Genomic DNA, 15,442 nt, shown 5'->3' on the forward strand with positions numbered 1-15,442 from the left:
TTGTTCAGGAAATAAATTAGATGCATTAACTAAATGAAAACTAATTGCCTTTTCTGATAAAAATCTTCATTAATCTAAGAAGGAATATTTCATGAAAATATTCAAACTAAAAAGTCTAATAAAATAACTTTTACTTACTCTTCTGGGGGAGATTCTTCAACATACAATACAAAGTTTCCTTGGAAATCTGATATCACTGACTCATCAATCCAAGCCTACCGAGAAAATGCATGCAATTAAATATCATATGCCAGATAAGCTAGTGAATACATTCATATAAAAATTCTCCACTTTTCAAAAGTTCAAAAGTTCAAAATTCCCACAATATTCAATAGATAAAAAAAATACTGGAAATATGCACATGTCATGTCCTAATTACCTACAAAGTTTCATGAAATTCTGTGTAATAGTTTCTGACAGATGAAGAGAGCAAAAACAATATATGGAGAGGGGGAGACATAATTTGGTATACCTAATGAAAAACTGTTTTGCCTATCATATGACCTAACATACAAACATGAATCTTGGGAATTCAAAAAGGTCACAGGACCAAAAAAAAAAGGTTAAAACTCTAAATTTAATCTCAGCATACACATCCTATAACTTGATTTCATCATGAAAGGAAAAAAAGCTTTGGTATTGATAAATAACATACATGTACATCCTTAATACACTATGCCATGCTTTAAAGCAATGAATGCTATAATAAAAGTAAAATTCTTCAGGTGGTGCATAAATGGAAGTTTGTATTTTTTGTTGGTATGGTTGATACTGTAATTGATATAGCACTCATCAGTGATTCAATTGGAGGTGTTTTTCAGGCCATCATGAAACTCTTTTTTTAAAAAGTAGCCTTTAAATTTTAGTTTTTCATACAAGCAGTAGGATAAACTCTTCAACAACTCATAAAATAGGTCAAAGACAGAAAAAGCTGTAAATAGGATCACGAAGAGCAGCAGATTTGAAAAACCATCCCACAGTATGAAACCCGATACTGAAGTTGCATTTACAATATTTAATAGCTGTGCTTTATAGTTGCTGAGAAAAATGTTACGAAAATATTTTCCCTGCCAACCAAACATTCACCATCCTGTATTAAGCTTAATTGCACAAGAACAACCTGGCCAAAAATATATTTTATATACAACATTTTGTCGTGAAGAATTCAGAATCAATGAACTAACCTCTACTTTAGGATCAAGACAACCCTTCTGTATAACATTAGCCAACTCATCCATGAACAATGCTGCAGCTTCTGGTACCTTCTTTATACTGGTTCTCACCATGTTTAACAATGCCACAACTTGTTTGTAAGATTCCTCAGTTAGTCCTGACTTACCATCATTACTACATATGCCAGCAATACAATTATACAATAAATGTTTCTGTTAAAGTATCAAAAACCAATCTAGTTAAAATTTAGATATTAGATTTTAAAATAATGTAATTTTGCATGTGTTTTACTTAGTTTACAAGTATTTTAAACTAAAGGATTACACCAACACAATTGGATATTCAAAATTTAACTTTATAGTTAGGCTTTACAACTCACAGTATCAATAACTAAAAAAATTCACTATTTAATAAGACCGGATATATAAAAGATCTTCATACAAGCAAGAACCTCATTGAAATCTTATTTTAATCCCACCATATATATACCTGTTGTAAGCAATACTTTTCACAATCATTATTGCTCCTATTATTCCCATTCTTTTATACCTGAAAAAAAAAAAAAAAAAAATGTCAACAACGACTACTATGAAAGTACTATTGTTCGTTGTTGAAAGCTCAAACCATGAAATTTGGTTCCCCATTGAAAAGGAGATTTCCATTGATGTGTGTACTGAAAACCTCAAAACCACAAATTCAAGAATCCATGAACCTGTGTTTCATCCCTTATCCACAAAAATGGGTATCCATGAATTAAAGAACTTTCACGGTATATCACATCAATTTTCTTATTTAAAAGTTATTACTTACCTAGTACATACATAAAAAGAAGTATTTTTTTCGAAGAATTCTATTTCTTATAATATAGTTAATACAATACAAAAACTTAATTACACATCTAGTACAGATAAATTGTTTCCAATGTAGTTATATAGACCAGCTGCATTATCCAAACCATATCAATCTTTCAACTGACATTAGTGCAAAAGAAGTACTTACTTGGGATTGTTGTTGGACAACTGTTTCCTTATAATAATATGAAGATCATCCTGAAAATAATACAAACATTTTACATAGTAAAGAAGCTGTTCAAACAACTTTTGCAGTATACGAGGATTAGGTGTAAGGCATTCATTAAGTTGAAAATATCAGCTTTGAAATAACTTTTTACTGGTTATACTTCATAAAAAAAATTAGGGATGCACAAAACTAAACAGACATGATTTTACAAGGTCAACAAACAAAGCAGAAATTGGCAAAAATCAGAGGTAAATATAACGTAAAAAAAAAAGAATCCTAATGGTAAAATCTGGACTTAAAAAAAAACAGAATTCAACTTTCAAGTAGAAAAAAATCAGGCTGGAAATATCAAGCTACCTTTATCTTGGTTTTGCTTTAGATTAAAATTTGGTCTGGTCACTAGAGACCTTTTTAAAATCAAAGGGTATCAGCTATTCCTAAGTAAAAAGTAAGCAACACATTCATTTAATATTCATTTACAGATTTTGAATCTTGCAGTATTCACAATTGAAATGAAGAAGGACAGATGTATGGACTGAAAAAAAAAGTGAACAACTTCATTGGAAACGGAATGATAAATACTTGTATGGAAACCATAAACACTTAGCTGATAATCAATTACTTTCATACCTGAATCATGCCTCCATCGTTAGGGTTTCTGAATGCCAAGATGCTCAGCATAGAGTAAAGTTTTCTAATCTGCATCACTGATAAGTTGTCTAAGTAATCTAACACACCCTAAAGCAAATATTTAAGAGAAAACTTACAACTCGTGACCCTATAGCATTATGTGTTACTTATATGAAACTGTTATCAATGTAATAAAAATCTGCCTACAATGCCATTGTCTAAGTTGTCTCCAGAACTGGTCTGTCTAGTCTTAGATTTAGCTTGCCACCAACTTGTATAATATCAATTATCCATGCCAGGTTGAACCATGGCATACCATGATTAAACATCAAACTTGAAGCTTCTAAGGTTATAAGAGCTATTCTATATTGTTTTAATTTCTTCACTTTTTCAATGTCACAGAAAATGCCTCATTACACTGATTATTCTTTAAATTGATAAGTACCTCTCTAATTTTATCAATTTTAAAATATTAAGAAATTGTAAATGTGTTATCATGAAATTACCTTCACAAAAATTGCAAAGGGGGCCATCTTAGAAAGGTGATGTTCAACAAGATCCGACAAGATATCAAGAGAGTGGTCAATCTCACCCTCAAAACCACTTCCTATATGTGTGACTAGGTTACCAACTATTTCCTGAAAATATATGGTGTGACAAAGATATAGAGAGAACAAACTTTTTTAAACAGTGATTAAACAAGTGTGTGGAATTTTACAATCACTGGAATAAGAATTCCATCTGATTGTAATTTTTATGACGTCTCCACTGAATCAGACAGTAAGAAATATATGAATTTGAAGTGAATTGTGTGTCCTGTGAAAAAAGTCGAGCTTTCAAAAATTGATGTGAGTAATTGTTCTTACCCCTAAACTTTAAATAACAATATACACCGATAATTTAATATCACCATTTTTACTCTTAGAAAAGATGCCATTGTTTTTATTTTATCCTCAATGGATACGAAATTTTTCTATCATGTGATTAAAAGACAAGGTCATGAACTTTAAACCATGCCCCTCTTAACCAATTACTTTTACCAATGAAATACTCTTGTATGAAAAAAGGTGTGTGTATTGGAATAAATTTATATGATTTTATCATAGTTTTTGCCAAAATATTAAATTATAAGGAATGCAACTAGTATCTAAATAGATTGTCTTGTATAAAGAACTTTAGTTCAATTTAGGCGAATGCGTGTAACTTGAGCCGAAATTCTTCATATGAGATAATATATATACAATCTACAACAATAACGAGTTGATTATGGAATTTCTCACATCGAGTGAAATTTTATAGTTTTGATCACAAGGCTTGCCAAGCTATTCAAACTATAAATTTATTTCATGAGATGTGAGAAATTCATAATCAACAAGCTTTGAGTGTAGTTTCTGTTTCTCTAAAGCCCTAAAAACGTCCAAAATACCCAAAAATGAAAAGCACACAAAACGTTATGATTTCAATTCGTAGGAAACATGTTGATGTCACACAAACGTAAACATTCAAAACAAAAGAAACCAGACGATTTCAAAGGTTTTTTCACTTCAAATCTTCCAGAGTCCCTTCATAAACCTTATTTAAGGTAAGAAAACACCAAAATTATCTCATTTAACTGAAATATAACTACAATGGCAATCGAGGCGATACAAGACGGAGTCCAAGACAATTGATTTCTAAGCCAATCAAACTTTGAGAACAAAAAAGTCACTAGTGATGAGAACATTTTTTTCCACACTGGTCAAGCGGTGTGAAAATTGAAGCAAAATTAGAGAAATTCAGATATCAAACATTGTGTCTAAGCGTGAAAAGAGTTGTAAACCATAAATTCAAAGAACAGACATGAAGATTCATTTATAACACTTTTATGTGGAGCAGACATAAAGTTATAAAAATATGGCTTCTGATGGGACTTTAAATGATACCTCGCCAATATAATGTTAAAAAATAGGGCATTTGATAGGTCATTAAATGATACCCTGCCATGTTGCAAAACAATTTGGGTGTTAAAACCAGTTAAAACTTTTGTGAAATACAGTCAAACCACAGTAGCTCTAACTCCAAGGAACCAGTGAAATGTGTTTGAGTTATCAGGAGTTCAAGAAATTGAAGTTTGTAGATTTCCGTATTTTTTTCTGTTGCCAGTTTGACTTGATGATTGTTGGGCTTATTTCCTACAGAGTTTTGCTAGTTCTTGTAAATTTTTCATTTGCTTTCAGATGGTTATGTTCATTTGTGGGTAGCTGTGTTCGCCTTTAAAATACTCTCAAAGTTCCAGATTCTTGGTCAATTATTTGTTTTCATCTGAATATTTTTGAAGCTTTCTTCATGTCAACTTCAGAACATTCTCAAACTCCAATCAGTACTTTGTCAGATTTAAACTATGTAATTAGTGACGATTTAAAAATTACCTGTAATTAACTTAAATGACACTGATTAATGATAGAGTTTCAGTTTCTCACACCTTTAATTACTCTAGCTGACAAAATGGCTGACGAGTTCAGGTAAGTGATGATTATTCTATAAGATTTATCACTGAATGGACCAACTAGTCAGTTCGAGTGTTGGAGAATTCCAATGTTATTTATTTTAAGTACATAAGAGAAAGATTGGCATTTGTGTTTGAGAAATCTTGGCTGCTTTCGAGCCATCCAGGTTCAAATGAGTGAAGTTTGATCTGATCAAATAGAAATTCAAACCTGATCTGCATTTTATAATACTGTCAGGGACTGACAGACAGACGGACGGAAAGACATACAACTTTACAGAGCAAAGCTAATATAAAATACAAACTAATATTAACTACATATATTTAAATGTTTTCGTGATGAGTATTACTTAAAACTAAAGACACCTACCTGCTGACAGAAAGAATCAAAGGAAACAAAAGCCTTTGTATACATAGTACATGCTATAAATGTAATGGCTGGCTCAGGGGACCTCAGTAGCACCTCCGATAGAGAAAGAACAGAGGGAAAATATTCCCTCAACACCTTAAATTATAAAAAACAAAGATATTACTGGTATTAGATAACATAAATATTGATTAAATAAACAGTATTCTAATGTATCCTTGTCTTGTTGAATATTTCCAATAAAAGGATACTCATAATTTCTTTAACTGAAGCAAAATTTCAAAAATCAAAGGGAAGGACAAAAGGCAATAATTTGCCTAAATATGAGTGTCCAACACTCAAATTTGAATTAGGGCTAAGAACTAGTTATTAAATCATCTAATGTGACAGGACCAAATCTTGATATATAAATGAAGGCATGAAAAGTACTTGATATGTCTCACAGGCTATTCGTAATTCTAGTATACTCTGGTATATAGTTCACTGAGATGCAGCTAAACACCTTAGCAATCTTCAAAGAGTTTTACCTCACTATGGTTAGAGAAGACTTCCTCCAGTAAGGCCTCGGTTATTCCACCCGACCTAATTTTATTTCTAACAAGGCTCTCCACAGGTTTCTTTCTGTTTGTTGTATGTAGTATCATTAGTATAAATATATCTATCACTTTGTGCTCCCCTGGCTGTTTTGTACTATCAATTACCTACAAAAATAATTCTTTCTATTTCACATACATGTACTTATTATCAGCAAACTTAAGTGGTATTCTTCGATTGTATTCTTTCACTGAGAAAGAAATAATTTTGAACTGTTATATATATAAAACTTGTACTTAATCTGTATTTTATAATACTCAATATCTTTACAAAGTTTGAAAAAATTCCTTCAATATCTTCTAAAGTTTCCATCTGGAAACTGTTGGGGGATGGACAGATGGACACGTAACTTATAGGAGAGTATCACTTAATACTTCGTGTGGCGGGCATAAAAATCAACAATAATTGTAATCATACGATTATGTATTTAACTTAGTAGTGGATTCAAAGTATTACAAAAAATATCATTGTGAGTAGGCAACAATAGCAGCTTAAGTCATAATCACATCTCTTCTTTAACATTAAATATGTTTTACTCTATTTAAGCAAGTAAAGGCACAGAATAACTCACCTGGCTTTTTGAAAGGGAGGTAACTCAACTATACTGTGGGACAAGAAAATGCATATCAGATGGAAGATTCTGAACTATAAAATTGAATAGAAATATATTCTATAAATCAATAATGCCAATCATACTTAATTCTTTTGTTTTGACATTACTGAGGTGAGATAATTCTGAAACTCATAGTTTTGAACTAGGTTCATAATACCTATTAGTATATCTATCAATAGACCTAAATTTGGTTTTTTTTTTTTCAATTTTTTGTTCCTGTTAAAAGTACTCTATATTGCACTGAACATGTTACACTTAGAAACAGCAGCCTACTTTTATACAAGCATCAGCCACACATTTCTGGAATCTAATACTGGACTTGATGGCATCTACTGTAAGGGCTTCAGCTCCTCTGTTTATATCACCACTCATTCGCTGCAGTCTGCAAAATAAGTAAAAAAAAAGGTCAAGTTTTGATCTAATGTACCTCATTGTTGTATCCCTTGCGTCCAGTCAGTCCCAGGCTGTCGACCAGTCTCCAGCTTTCATCTATTTACTCATATTTCTCATCCGTCATTAAAATTCATATATTCTATGATTGTTATGGGCTTACTTCCCCGAATTATAAGCTATAGTAGGTCCTGTCTTCCTTCTTTTCCATCACGTTATAATATTTTTCCCCTCGGTGTTAACTATGTTTGTATTTGGCAGTAATTAGTTAGGAGAATATAGACTTCTGTGGGAATGCAAAGATTTCTTAACCAATCATATTGTTTGGAGGCCCACAAGGATGTACCAATGATATTAGCCAAATCCCCACATTCCTTAAAGTGGGCCTAAAATTCCAACAAGTGGGGCAGTTACATATAACTGTGGGCCGGCGTCCTAAAATCAATCCTGGCAGAATTATTTTCGAGAGCAGTTGAAACCGTTGGGCTGGATTTTTACCAACGAGCGCTACCACCTCGAAAGGAGAACGACACCTGTGGTATGCCCCTGTATTTTTAGTAATAAATATTTTGACCTTGACATAACCTATAGAACCTAGCAGCCCGTATCATATTTTGTTGGGACCTCCGTTTATACTTTAGCATTCAGTAGTAGGGTTTCAACAATATATATTGTATGTATTAAATTGCTGACTCCTGAGAGGTTAATAAATGTTATTTTTAAGTTGAAATTCTGTTGAGTTGTGTGTTAAGAACAAGAATATGGAAATACCTTCAAATGCCATGCTACCAGTGAAATACCACTTTCTATACACTTGCATTTGAAACATACCTTCACACCCATCAGGGTGTAACAATATTATACTTTATAAGGGCTTTAGGAAGCAGATCAAACAACAGTAAATTCAGAAATTACTTTGATTTTTTTTTTATCATAGCAAAAAATAAGACAGACTTTGTATGGCAATAATTTAAATTCACATTGTAGAATTTCTAACATGTACTAATGGAGGATATTTTTTCAAAATTGAAAAAAAAAATATTCAAAATCTGATTTTTAAAACGACAAATTTGCAATATTATGCACACTTAGCTATTACAATGAATGCATTTCCTGGAAAGTTTGAGAAGTGAAACTACAGGACTAAAATTTAAGGTCTACATTGAGATAAGAAAGCTATAAACTGTCTACTTTCTGGTGTTCGATGTAAAACAAAATAATTCAAAAAATAAGAGAACAATGGAAAAGAGAAAAGGCTTCTTTCACTGAAGACAATTATGGGATAAATTAAAATATTATAATATATCAGTCATATGTAACCACCAAAGCTTGAAGCTAGGCCTAAATCTGTACCTTTTATCTCTGTTCCTCTGAGTAGACTGGTGAGGAGTAGATGATACAGGTGGTTTAAATGTAGAGCTAAAATCTAAGTTGGACATCATTTCTGACACAACCTGAAAATATTAAAATCAAGAATCAAATCAAAACAATAACATTTAAGAAAATTTAGGCTTTTTACGAAAAAGGTGGTCACAAAATTGAACTTTTCACAACAGAAATCAACATACATAACTTACAAATGTAACTTTTTTTGGGGAAAAAATATTGCAAAGAGGTGGTTCTAAATCACTCCATTTATATATAGTGCCATGATCCATTATCTTCAGTCATCAGTGGTCAGAAAAGTAGAATTCAGGAGTGACACAGATTTCAAAAACAAAAACAGAGCAAACTTAAACATGTATTTAAAAATAGATGAACTATAACCCCATACATTGAGATTGGGGAATTTACTTCCCTTTGATTAAAGTCTTACCTCAACAGCATCCTGACTATTTACAGATTGCAATAAAAATTTAATAATAACAGGTAGCTCCTCGACCTCAGCAGAATGTAAGGTCTGTAGAACTGTACCTCTAACCTATCAACAGAGAAAATCACGTTAAGCATACTGGATGAAAAAAAAAACAATGAAGATTTACAGTCATACAGGTAATAAAATACAAGTCACACCCCACACAACAACATTAATCTGGTGATAACAGACATTCTTCCATTCCAAGTCTAATGGAAGAGTGATAACTCCTGAAAGGGTAAGTGCAAAATACACCAACTTTGCCTGTATTTTCTATTGTGAAATTATAGAAAAAAATAATAAATTTGTTGAACAGTTCCTTAATTGCAATCACCATCAAGAACCAAAAATACAATGGATTAATAAACAAAGGGACAAAACAATCATGCCAAAAAAAATAGGACTTTGGATATGTCTCTATCCATCAAGTTTGAGTATAAGAACTAAATAAAACAGACAATTTTTTCCAAAGCTTCTTGAATCCAATTGGGCAAGGAAACATCCAGCCAATTTTCTTTTCAAATCAACTTCAACTGCATGTGCTATTCAAACAGAGATGTTCATATGATACTCAGTTGAACATTTGTTTAATTCCACAATACAGTGTATTTGCCAAAAAAAAAGTTTATGTATAAAGTTGATTAATGGAAAACAACAGACAATAATAAGAAAACTGGGAATAGGATGCAGGAAATAAAGGCAAGTCACTGACCTCTGTAAGTAAATCAGATGTAAGATTGAGATTAGCGAGTGCATCAAGAATAGGAACCGTGAGTTGTGTGTTATGTGACAGCAGGTCTCGTAGTGCAGTGGCTACTGTACCATGTTCTGAGTCCTCAACAACTTCAGGCAAGCAGGCAATTATCTCCCTTTGTACATCTATAGTTACAATACTGATCATTTCAATCATCTTCTCTGTAATTTCCTATAAAAAAATCTTACTGAAATATTATACACTGAAATAAAAATCCTTAAAGTTCTGCTAAAGTCAAAAATCATGGACATTAAATGTCAAGATAATTTTAGTGAAGATTTTAAGAATGCAATTACTGTGCTCCTGAAAACTTTGTTTCATGCTTCTATATACAGCATTCCACATATGTGCATGTTTCCTTCCTTCACAGAACAAGTTACTACAGCCATATTTTGCTAACAACAGAAGGGTTAACATCAAATTTTAAAATAAATGCAAATATGTGGTAGCCTAAATATCTAGTACATTGGAAACTAGCAATAATTTGTGACAAATTGCCAGATCTGAATGAAAATTTGAATATTTTATGTTTATTGGTGTTGAAATTTAGCTGGATCATGGCATAAAATATCTTAATTCATCTTAAAGATATGGAAATTTTTTTCAATGCTAGCTTGTACTGCAAAATGCATTTAGGAACAGAACCATATAAATTTAAAACTTCAAATCTTGTTTTTGACAGCTGTAGATTTATTGTAATATGTTGTTTTCACTTATTAATGTCATATAGAAGTTACAAAACATTCCCCCCCTTCCCAAGTCTGACTTGTGCTTCTGTGTTAAATACATATAAAGGTGCATTTATCAATGTTTAGCATTTCATTCAGAAATGTCCTATATATTGACTTTAGCTGAACCTTAAAACTGATGTAACTTCATGTAAAGCTGATGCCTTGTCCGATTATTCTATCACTAATAATCTCATATATATTTTTTATCATTAGTTTTCATTTCTGTTATGGTAGATATAGAAATAACTTGTAGTGAGGTTTTAATATAATGTATGTTGGATTATTTTGGCTGGTGTAAAATTTGGCAGTTTAGAAGCAAAAAGGTACATGAAAAAAACATAAGCCGTTGATAAGTGGTGCACTAATTACCGAAGCCCAAAGTAAATATATTGTGGCATTTATTTTTTGTGTTTAGTTGAGTGCTGAAATACATTACAATTAGCACCCTACAAAAATTATCCGCTATACAGTATTCCTATTGTGGGGTGTAATTAAGGTCATTATTTAAATTAAAACCACTTGATGATATTTTTTTGTTATTAAAAGAAAGATCAAACTATGTAAATCAATCATTATCATATAATACATCCATGGAAATGATATGACATAAACCACTGTGTTTATTGTACCTTGCCTTCTAGAATTCTGTCCAGCCATCTAAACTGACTCATTAACAGTCTTGGAATATTCACTTTTTCTCCCTGTTCAAATACCGACCTGTAAAACAGTCAGTAAAAAATAAACAACTGTCCCAAAGCATATGATACACCTAAATTGAAGAAAAATAAAAAAAAACAAAAAAAAGCAAGGAAATATGAAAGTAAGCATCGCTTGAAAGAATTGTCTATGTAAGTGCCAATCCATGTAAAATTTAGACACTGCCAATAATAAAGTAATTCATTTTGCATTCAGGTCTGCACTTTTTAGAAAATCATACATTTATCTACCACTAAAATCAACCAAATCAAGTCAAGTCAAGAATGACAACTCATGCAAAGTGCTAATATCATGTACAATCTAATTAATTATTATCTCAAAAGTGCAACCACCAAATGATAAACTAAGACTGGTTATGTGATCTGTAACTGTTCCTGCACAAGGAATAAAAATGAATTTGGTGAGTTTTTGACATGTATGAATCACCTCCTGTCTGATTTTTATAAAAATTGTTAGTAAATAACTTATTGTATGAGGTATGGAAATCTGGATTCAAGTAGGTTACAACAATCAAGAGAGGCATATACAATTTTCAATGCATTTTCATGATACAAATTAATGAAAAAATCTAAACAAGGCAAGAGAATACCTTTGCTCAACCCAAATAGCAAGAATTGCAAAATTGTCAATTTTATTTACATAATACCATAGCTACATGTATGTATGATTACTTACTGATCATCCTCAGTGAACTCAGCCAATTTTTCTAATAAACAGTGCATCATTTTTGTCTATAAAACAAACAGACAATTGTGTGTACAACCTAATAATTCACTATTTATTTCTAAAAAATTAAGTTATTGCTTTTCTGCTTCTTGTTCATTTTTAGAAAAAGTAAAAGCAATGAACTACATACATATTCTTAAATGTGTACACAAATACCGAGTTGTTATTTTCTACTAGTATACTTAAATGTGTACACATATACCGAGTTGTTATTTTCTACTAGTATACTTAAATGTGTACACAAATACCGAGTTGTTATTTTCTACTAGTATACTTTTCCTGAATTCTTTAAATGACTTGCTATCTATAAGAAAAATGAAAATTATAAGCTTTTCGGCTATATTTCGACTTCTCTATATTTTCACAATTTGATTAAAAGGATTTTTTTTCTATGAACACTGTACCTGGATTATATCTACACCAAGTAACATCCTCACTAAACAGTCTTGATGGGTACTTCTGGCACTATAGCAAGAGAGAAAGATATCCACCAATTAAATTTCTGGATACCAACTTCATAGAAAAATATAATTTTGTTTTTTATTTTTGTTTCTGAAGACTGAACACTAAATATATTCTACCTGATTTTAGAGCCACTTATTTTTAACTATTTGTTTTCCTTTTTCTGACTGATTATCCAAACACATGGGTAGACAGTGAGTTTGTACATCTAAATCGTTCAGGGGTATTTGAAAGGTTAAAATCAGATGACCATAGTGACAAAAGCAAGTTATTAGTTATATCGTTGTGGCAGCAAGTCAAAAATATATAATGGTAACAGGCCAGACATCACAAGATATTGTATCTTCTGACATTAACATAGGCAAACATGTTCAGTCTAAACTTGAGAATATTTCATAATCATACTTTCAACTGTTGCTCGATACTTTCTACTTCATATCAAATAATATCACAATCTGATGGAACTGTTATTCACTGGTCTTATAAAATAATGATTGAAAGCTGAATATAAAAACACATCAACTCAAATTCTTTTTAATTTGACCATCATATAAAGCAACCTTCAGGAAGTTTATAATGTTGATTATTAAACAAGAGGCTCCCAGGAGCCTCAATCCCTCACCTGGTTGAATTTTGCCTTTCAAGGGCAATAAATTAAACAAGAAGTTGTCCAACAATTTCGACTCAAGAAAACTTTGATAGGACTTATCATGAGGATCATTTCATTAAATGAAAGTCTAAATATATCATAGTTTTCAAGACATTGGCTGAAAACTGTAAAAAAAAAAAAAACCTGTCATTTTCCCCTGTTATCAAGGGCAATAACTCTTATAAGAAAGCGTCTGACAAATTTTATGCCTAAAGACTTTTGTAGTCCTAAAAATACGGATCATTTCAGCTATTGGAAGAATTTGGCTAAACCTAACAGTTTTGGAGATATATATGCACAAAACTACTGTCTGACCCCTATGTTCTATTTTTAGTAACAGTGGCCATGTTTTTCAACGGATCACAAAAACCACTTCAATTCAATGCAGGATACCCCAAGGAACACTTATACAAAGTTCTGTTTCAATTGGTAAAATAGTGTCAGAGGAAAAGATTTTTGAAAGAAATAACATTAAAAATAGCAAAAAACGTTGAAAAAGGGCAATAACTCCAACATGGCTTAAAAGATTAAAATGAAAATTTGACCGAAGATAGATCTCATCATGCTGAACATTTTTACAAGGTCAGAATTGGGCTTAACCTAACTGTTTTGGAGATTTATGCGAAAAACTATTGTCTGACCCTATGTTCTATTGTTAGTAACAGCGGCCATGTTTTTCGACAGATCAAAAATCCCCACACCAGTTCTATGCAGGATACCCCAAGGAGCATTCATACTAAGTTTAGTTCCAATTGATCAAGAAGTTTCAGGGGAGAAGAGTTTAGAAAAATTGTTAACGGTGACGACGGATGCCAAGTGATGGCAATAGCTCACATGGCCTTTGGCCAGGTGAGCTAATAAAGTGAGATGATATTTTGTGATATTCAAATATCTGGAGTGGTAAAAACTGTTTTCTCTTAGAATGATTCCTTTAGAATACCTGACCAGTTGACATTAAGCATCAAGCTCAGAAACAGCATCTGACATTCAAAATTCACTCTAAACACTGCAGCCAGCCCCCTTGGAAAACGCAAGAATCTTACAAGTTGGCAAAATGTGAATGACTTTATGCAATGTTATCGGAATGCCAAACGACGTTTGACTTGAATAATGTCAGAGACCTTTGAAAGGACTGTTTGCAGCGATTATTAAAAGAGGAAACGAACTACTTCCGTGCCATAGCTTGATTCAGCATATGCCTTTGCAAAAATTCTGGTAATGTCCATCAACATCATCAATAATTGTTATAGAAGGACAAAGTAAGAAATGTCACAATGTTTCTAACAACCAATCATAGACAAAGTGACACAAATACAAATTAACCAATCACAAAAGCAAATTTATGATATCACTAGTAATTATCAAATAGTCTAGGGTATAAAATCACATTTATATCACTGTCCAATCAGTGGACACCTCTAAATACATTTTGTAATAGAGAGTCAATAAAATTGGAATCTTGGTTCCCTTGATTACTCATTATCACATGCTACCATGTGAAACATTTCATTTTGTCTGTTCTAAATAAATAAAAGAAAGAAAAAAAGGGGGAAAAAAAGAGAGATTAATTGATTGTTGGGGTTTAACGCCAACAATCAATCGTTTTCTTTTTTTTTTATATTTATTTTCTTGGGTGAAAAGAATAAATTAGGACAGACAAAATGAAATATTTCACATGGTAGCATGTGATAATGAGTAATCAAGGGAACCAATATTCAAACACTCTTGCATACACATTAAAAGAAAGTATGCAAGATGCTTAATATTTCAAACACAGAACCTTTACATTGAAAAGGATAAAATTGTCTTTTAGACCTAAACTTCACTAACTCAGGGTTCTCCCCAGGATTTTCAGATAGCGCTGTATTCAGCGTGCGTGACATGATGTTAATATGTCTCGTGTCAAAATGTGCCACTTAGTATTTATGGTATTATATAAAAATTGATCAGTGTATTAAAAATGTACATTTGTACATTGCTCTTTATGTTTACATGAATTACTTGTAGGTAAATATTTTACGTTTTTTCATCTTTTGCAGTAATTATAACATTAATACCATTTTTTTATTTTTCCTTGATATTCTATCAAATTATGATAAGTAATTCTTCATATATACTTCCTCTTATTCATACACATCCAGTGTTCTTCAAATTTATGCTGAAAGCAGACCCTTGGAAATTACAATTTTTCATTTGTTTTGAGGTATCAATGGCTCATTAGAATGTGATGTTCATTTGATTAAGAGCAATATCTATTAAACTCTTTTTCTAGTATC

The 15,442-nt window shown here is 31.7% G+C and overlaps 1 protein-coding gene across 1 annotated transcript in view; it reads right to left on the reverse strand.

Moving 5' to 3' along the window:
• LOC148627856 (Fanconi anemia group D2 protein-like) overlaps positions 1-15,442 on the reverse strand; it is a 44,537-nt gene that overhangs the window by 20,000 nt on the left and 9,095 nt on the right. The window contains exons 7-21 of the mRNA XM_088580485.1: positions 12,460-12,520; positions 12,005-12,060; positions 11,242-11,329; positions 9,840-10,052; positions 9,089-9,193; positions 8,626-8,726; positions 7,156-7,264; positions 6,203-6,376; positions 5,679-5,813; positions 3,330-3,461; positions 2,824-2,931; positions 2,173-2,222; positions 1,663-1,722; positions 1,185-1,347; positions 139-215 (exon numbers count right to left, since the gene is read on the reverse strand). Coding sequence (XP_088436611.1) covers positions 139-215; positions 1,185-1,347; positions 1,663-1,722; positions 2,173-2,222; positions 2,824-2,931; positions 3,330-3,461; positions 5,679-5,813; positions 6,203-6,376; positions 7,156-7,264; positions 8,626-8,726; positions 9,089-9,193; positions 9,840-10,052; positions 11,242-11,329; positions 12,005-12,060; positions 12,460-12,520 — 1,632 coding nt within the window. The remainder of the gene's footprint in view (positions 1-138; positions 216-1,184; positions 1,348-1,662; positions 1,723-2,172; positions 2,223-2,823; positions 2,932-3,329; positions 3,462-5,678; positions 5,814-6,202; positions 6,377-7,155; positions 7,265-8,625; positions 8,727-9,088; positions 9,194-9,839; positions 10,053-11,241; positions 11,330-12,004; positions 12,061-12,459; positions 12,521-15,442) is intronic.

Source organism: Perna viridis, chromosome 1 (assembly GCF_037379345.1).
Source record: "Perna viridis isolate PV_CMFRI_1.1 ecotype Kerala chromosome 1, ASM3737934v1, whole genome shotgun sequence".
In the NCBI taxonomy this organism is placed as follows: Eukaryota; Metazoa; Mollusca; class Bivalvia; order Mytilida; family Mytilidae; genus Perna; species Perna viridis.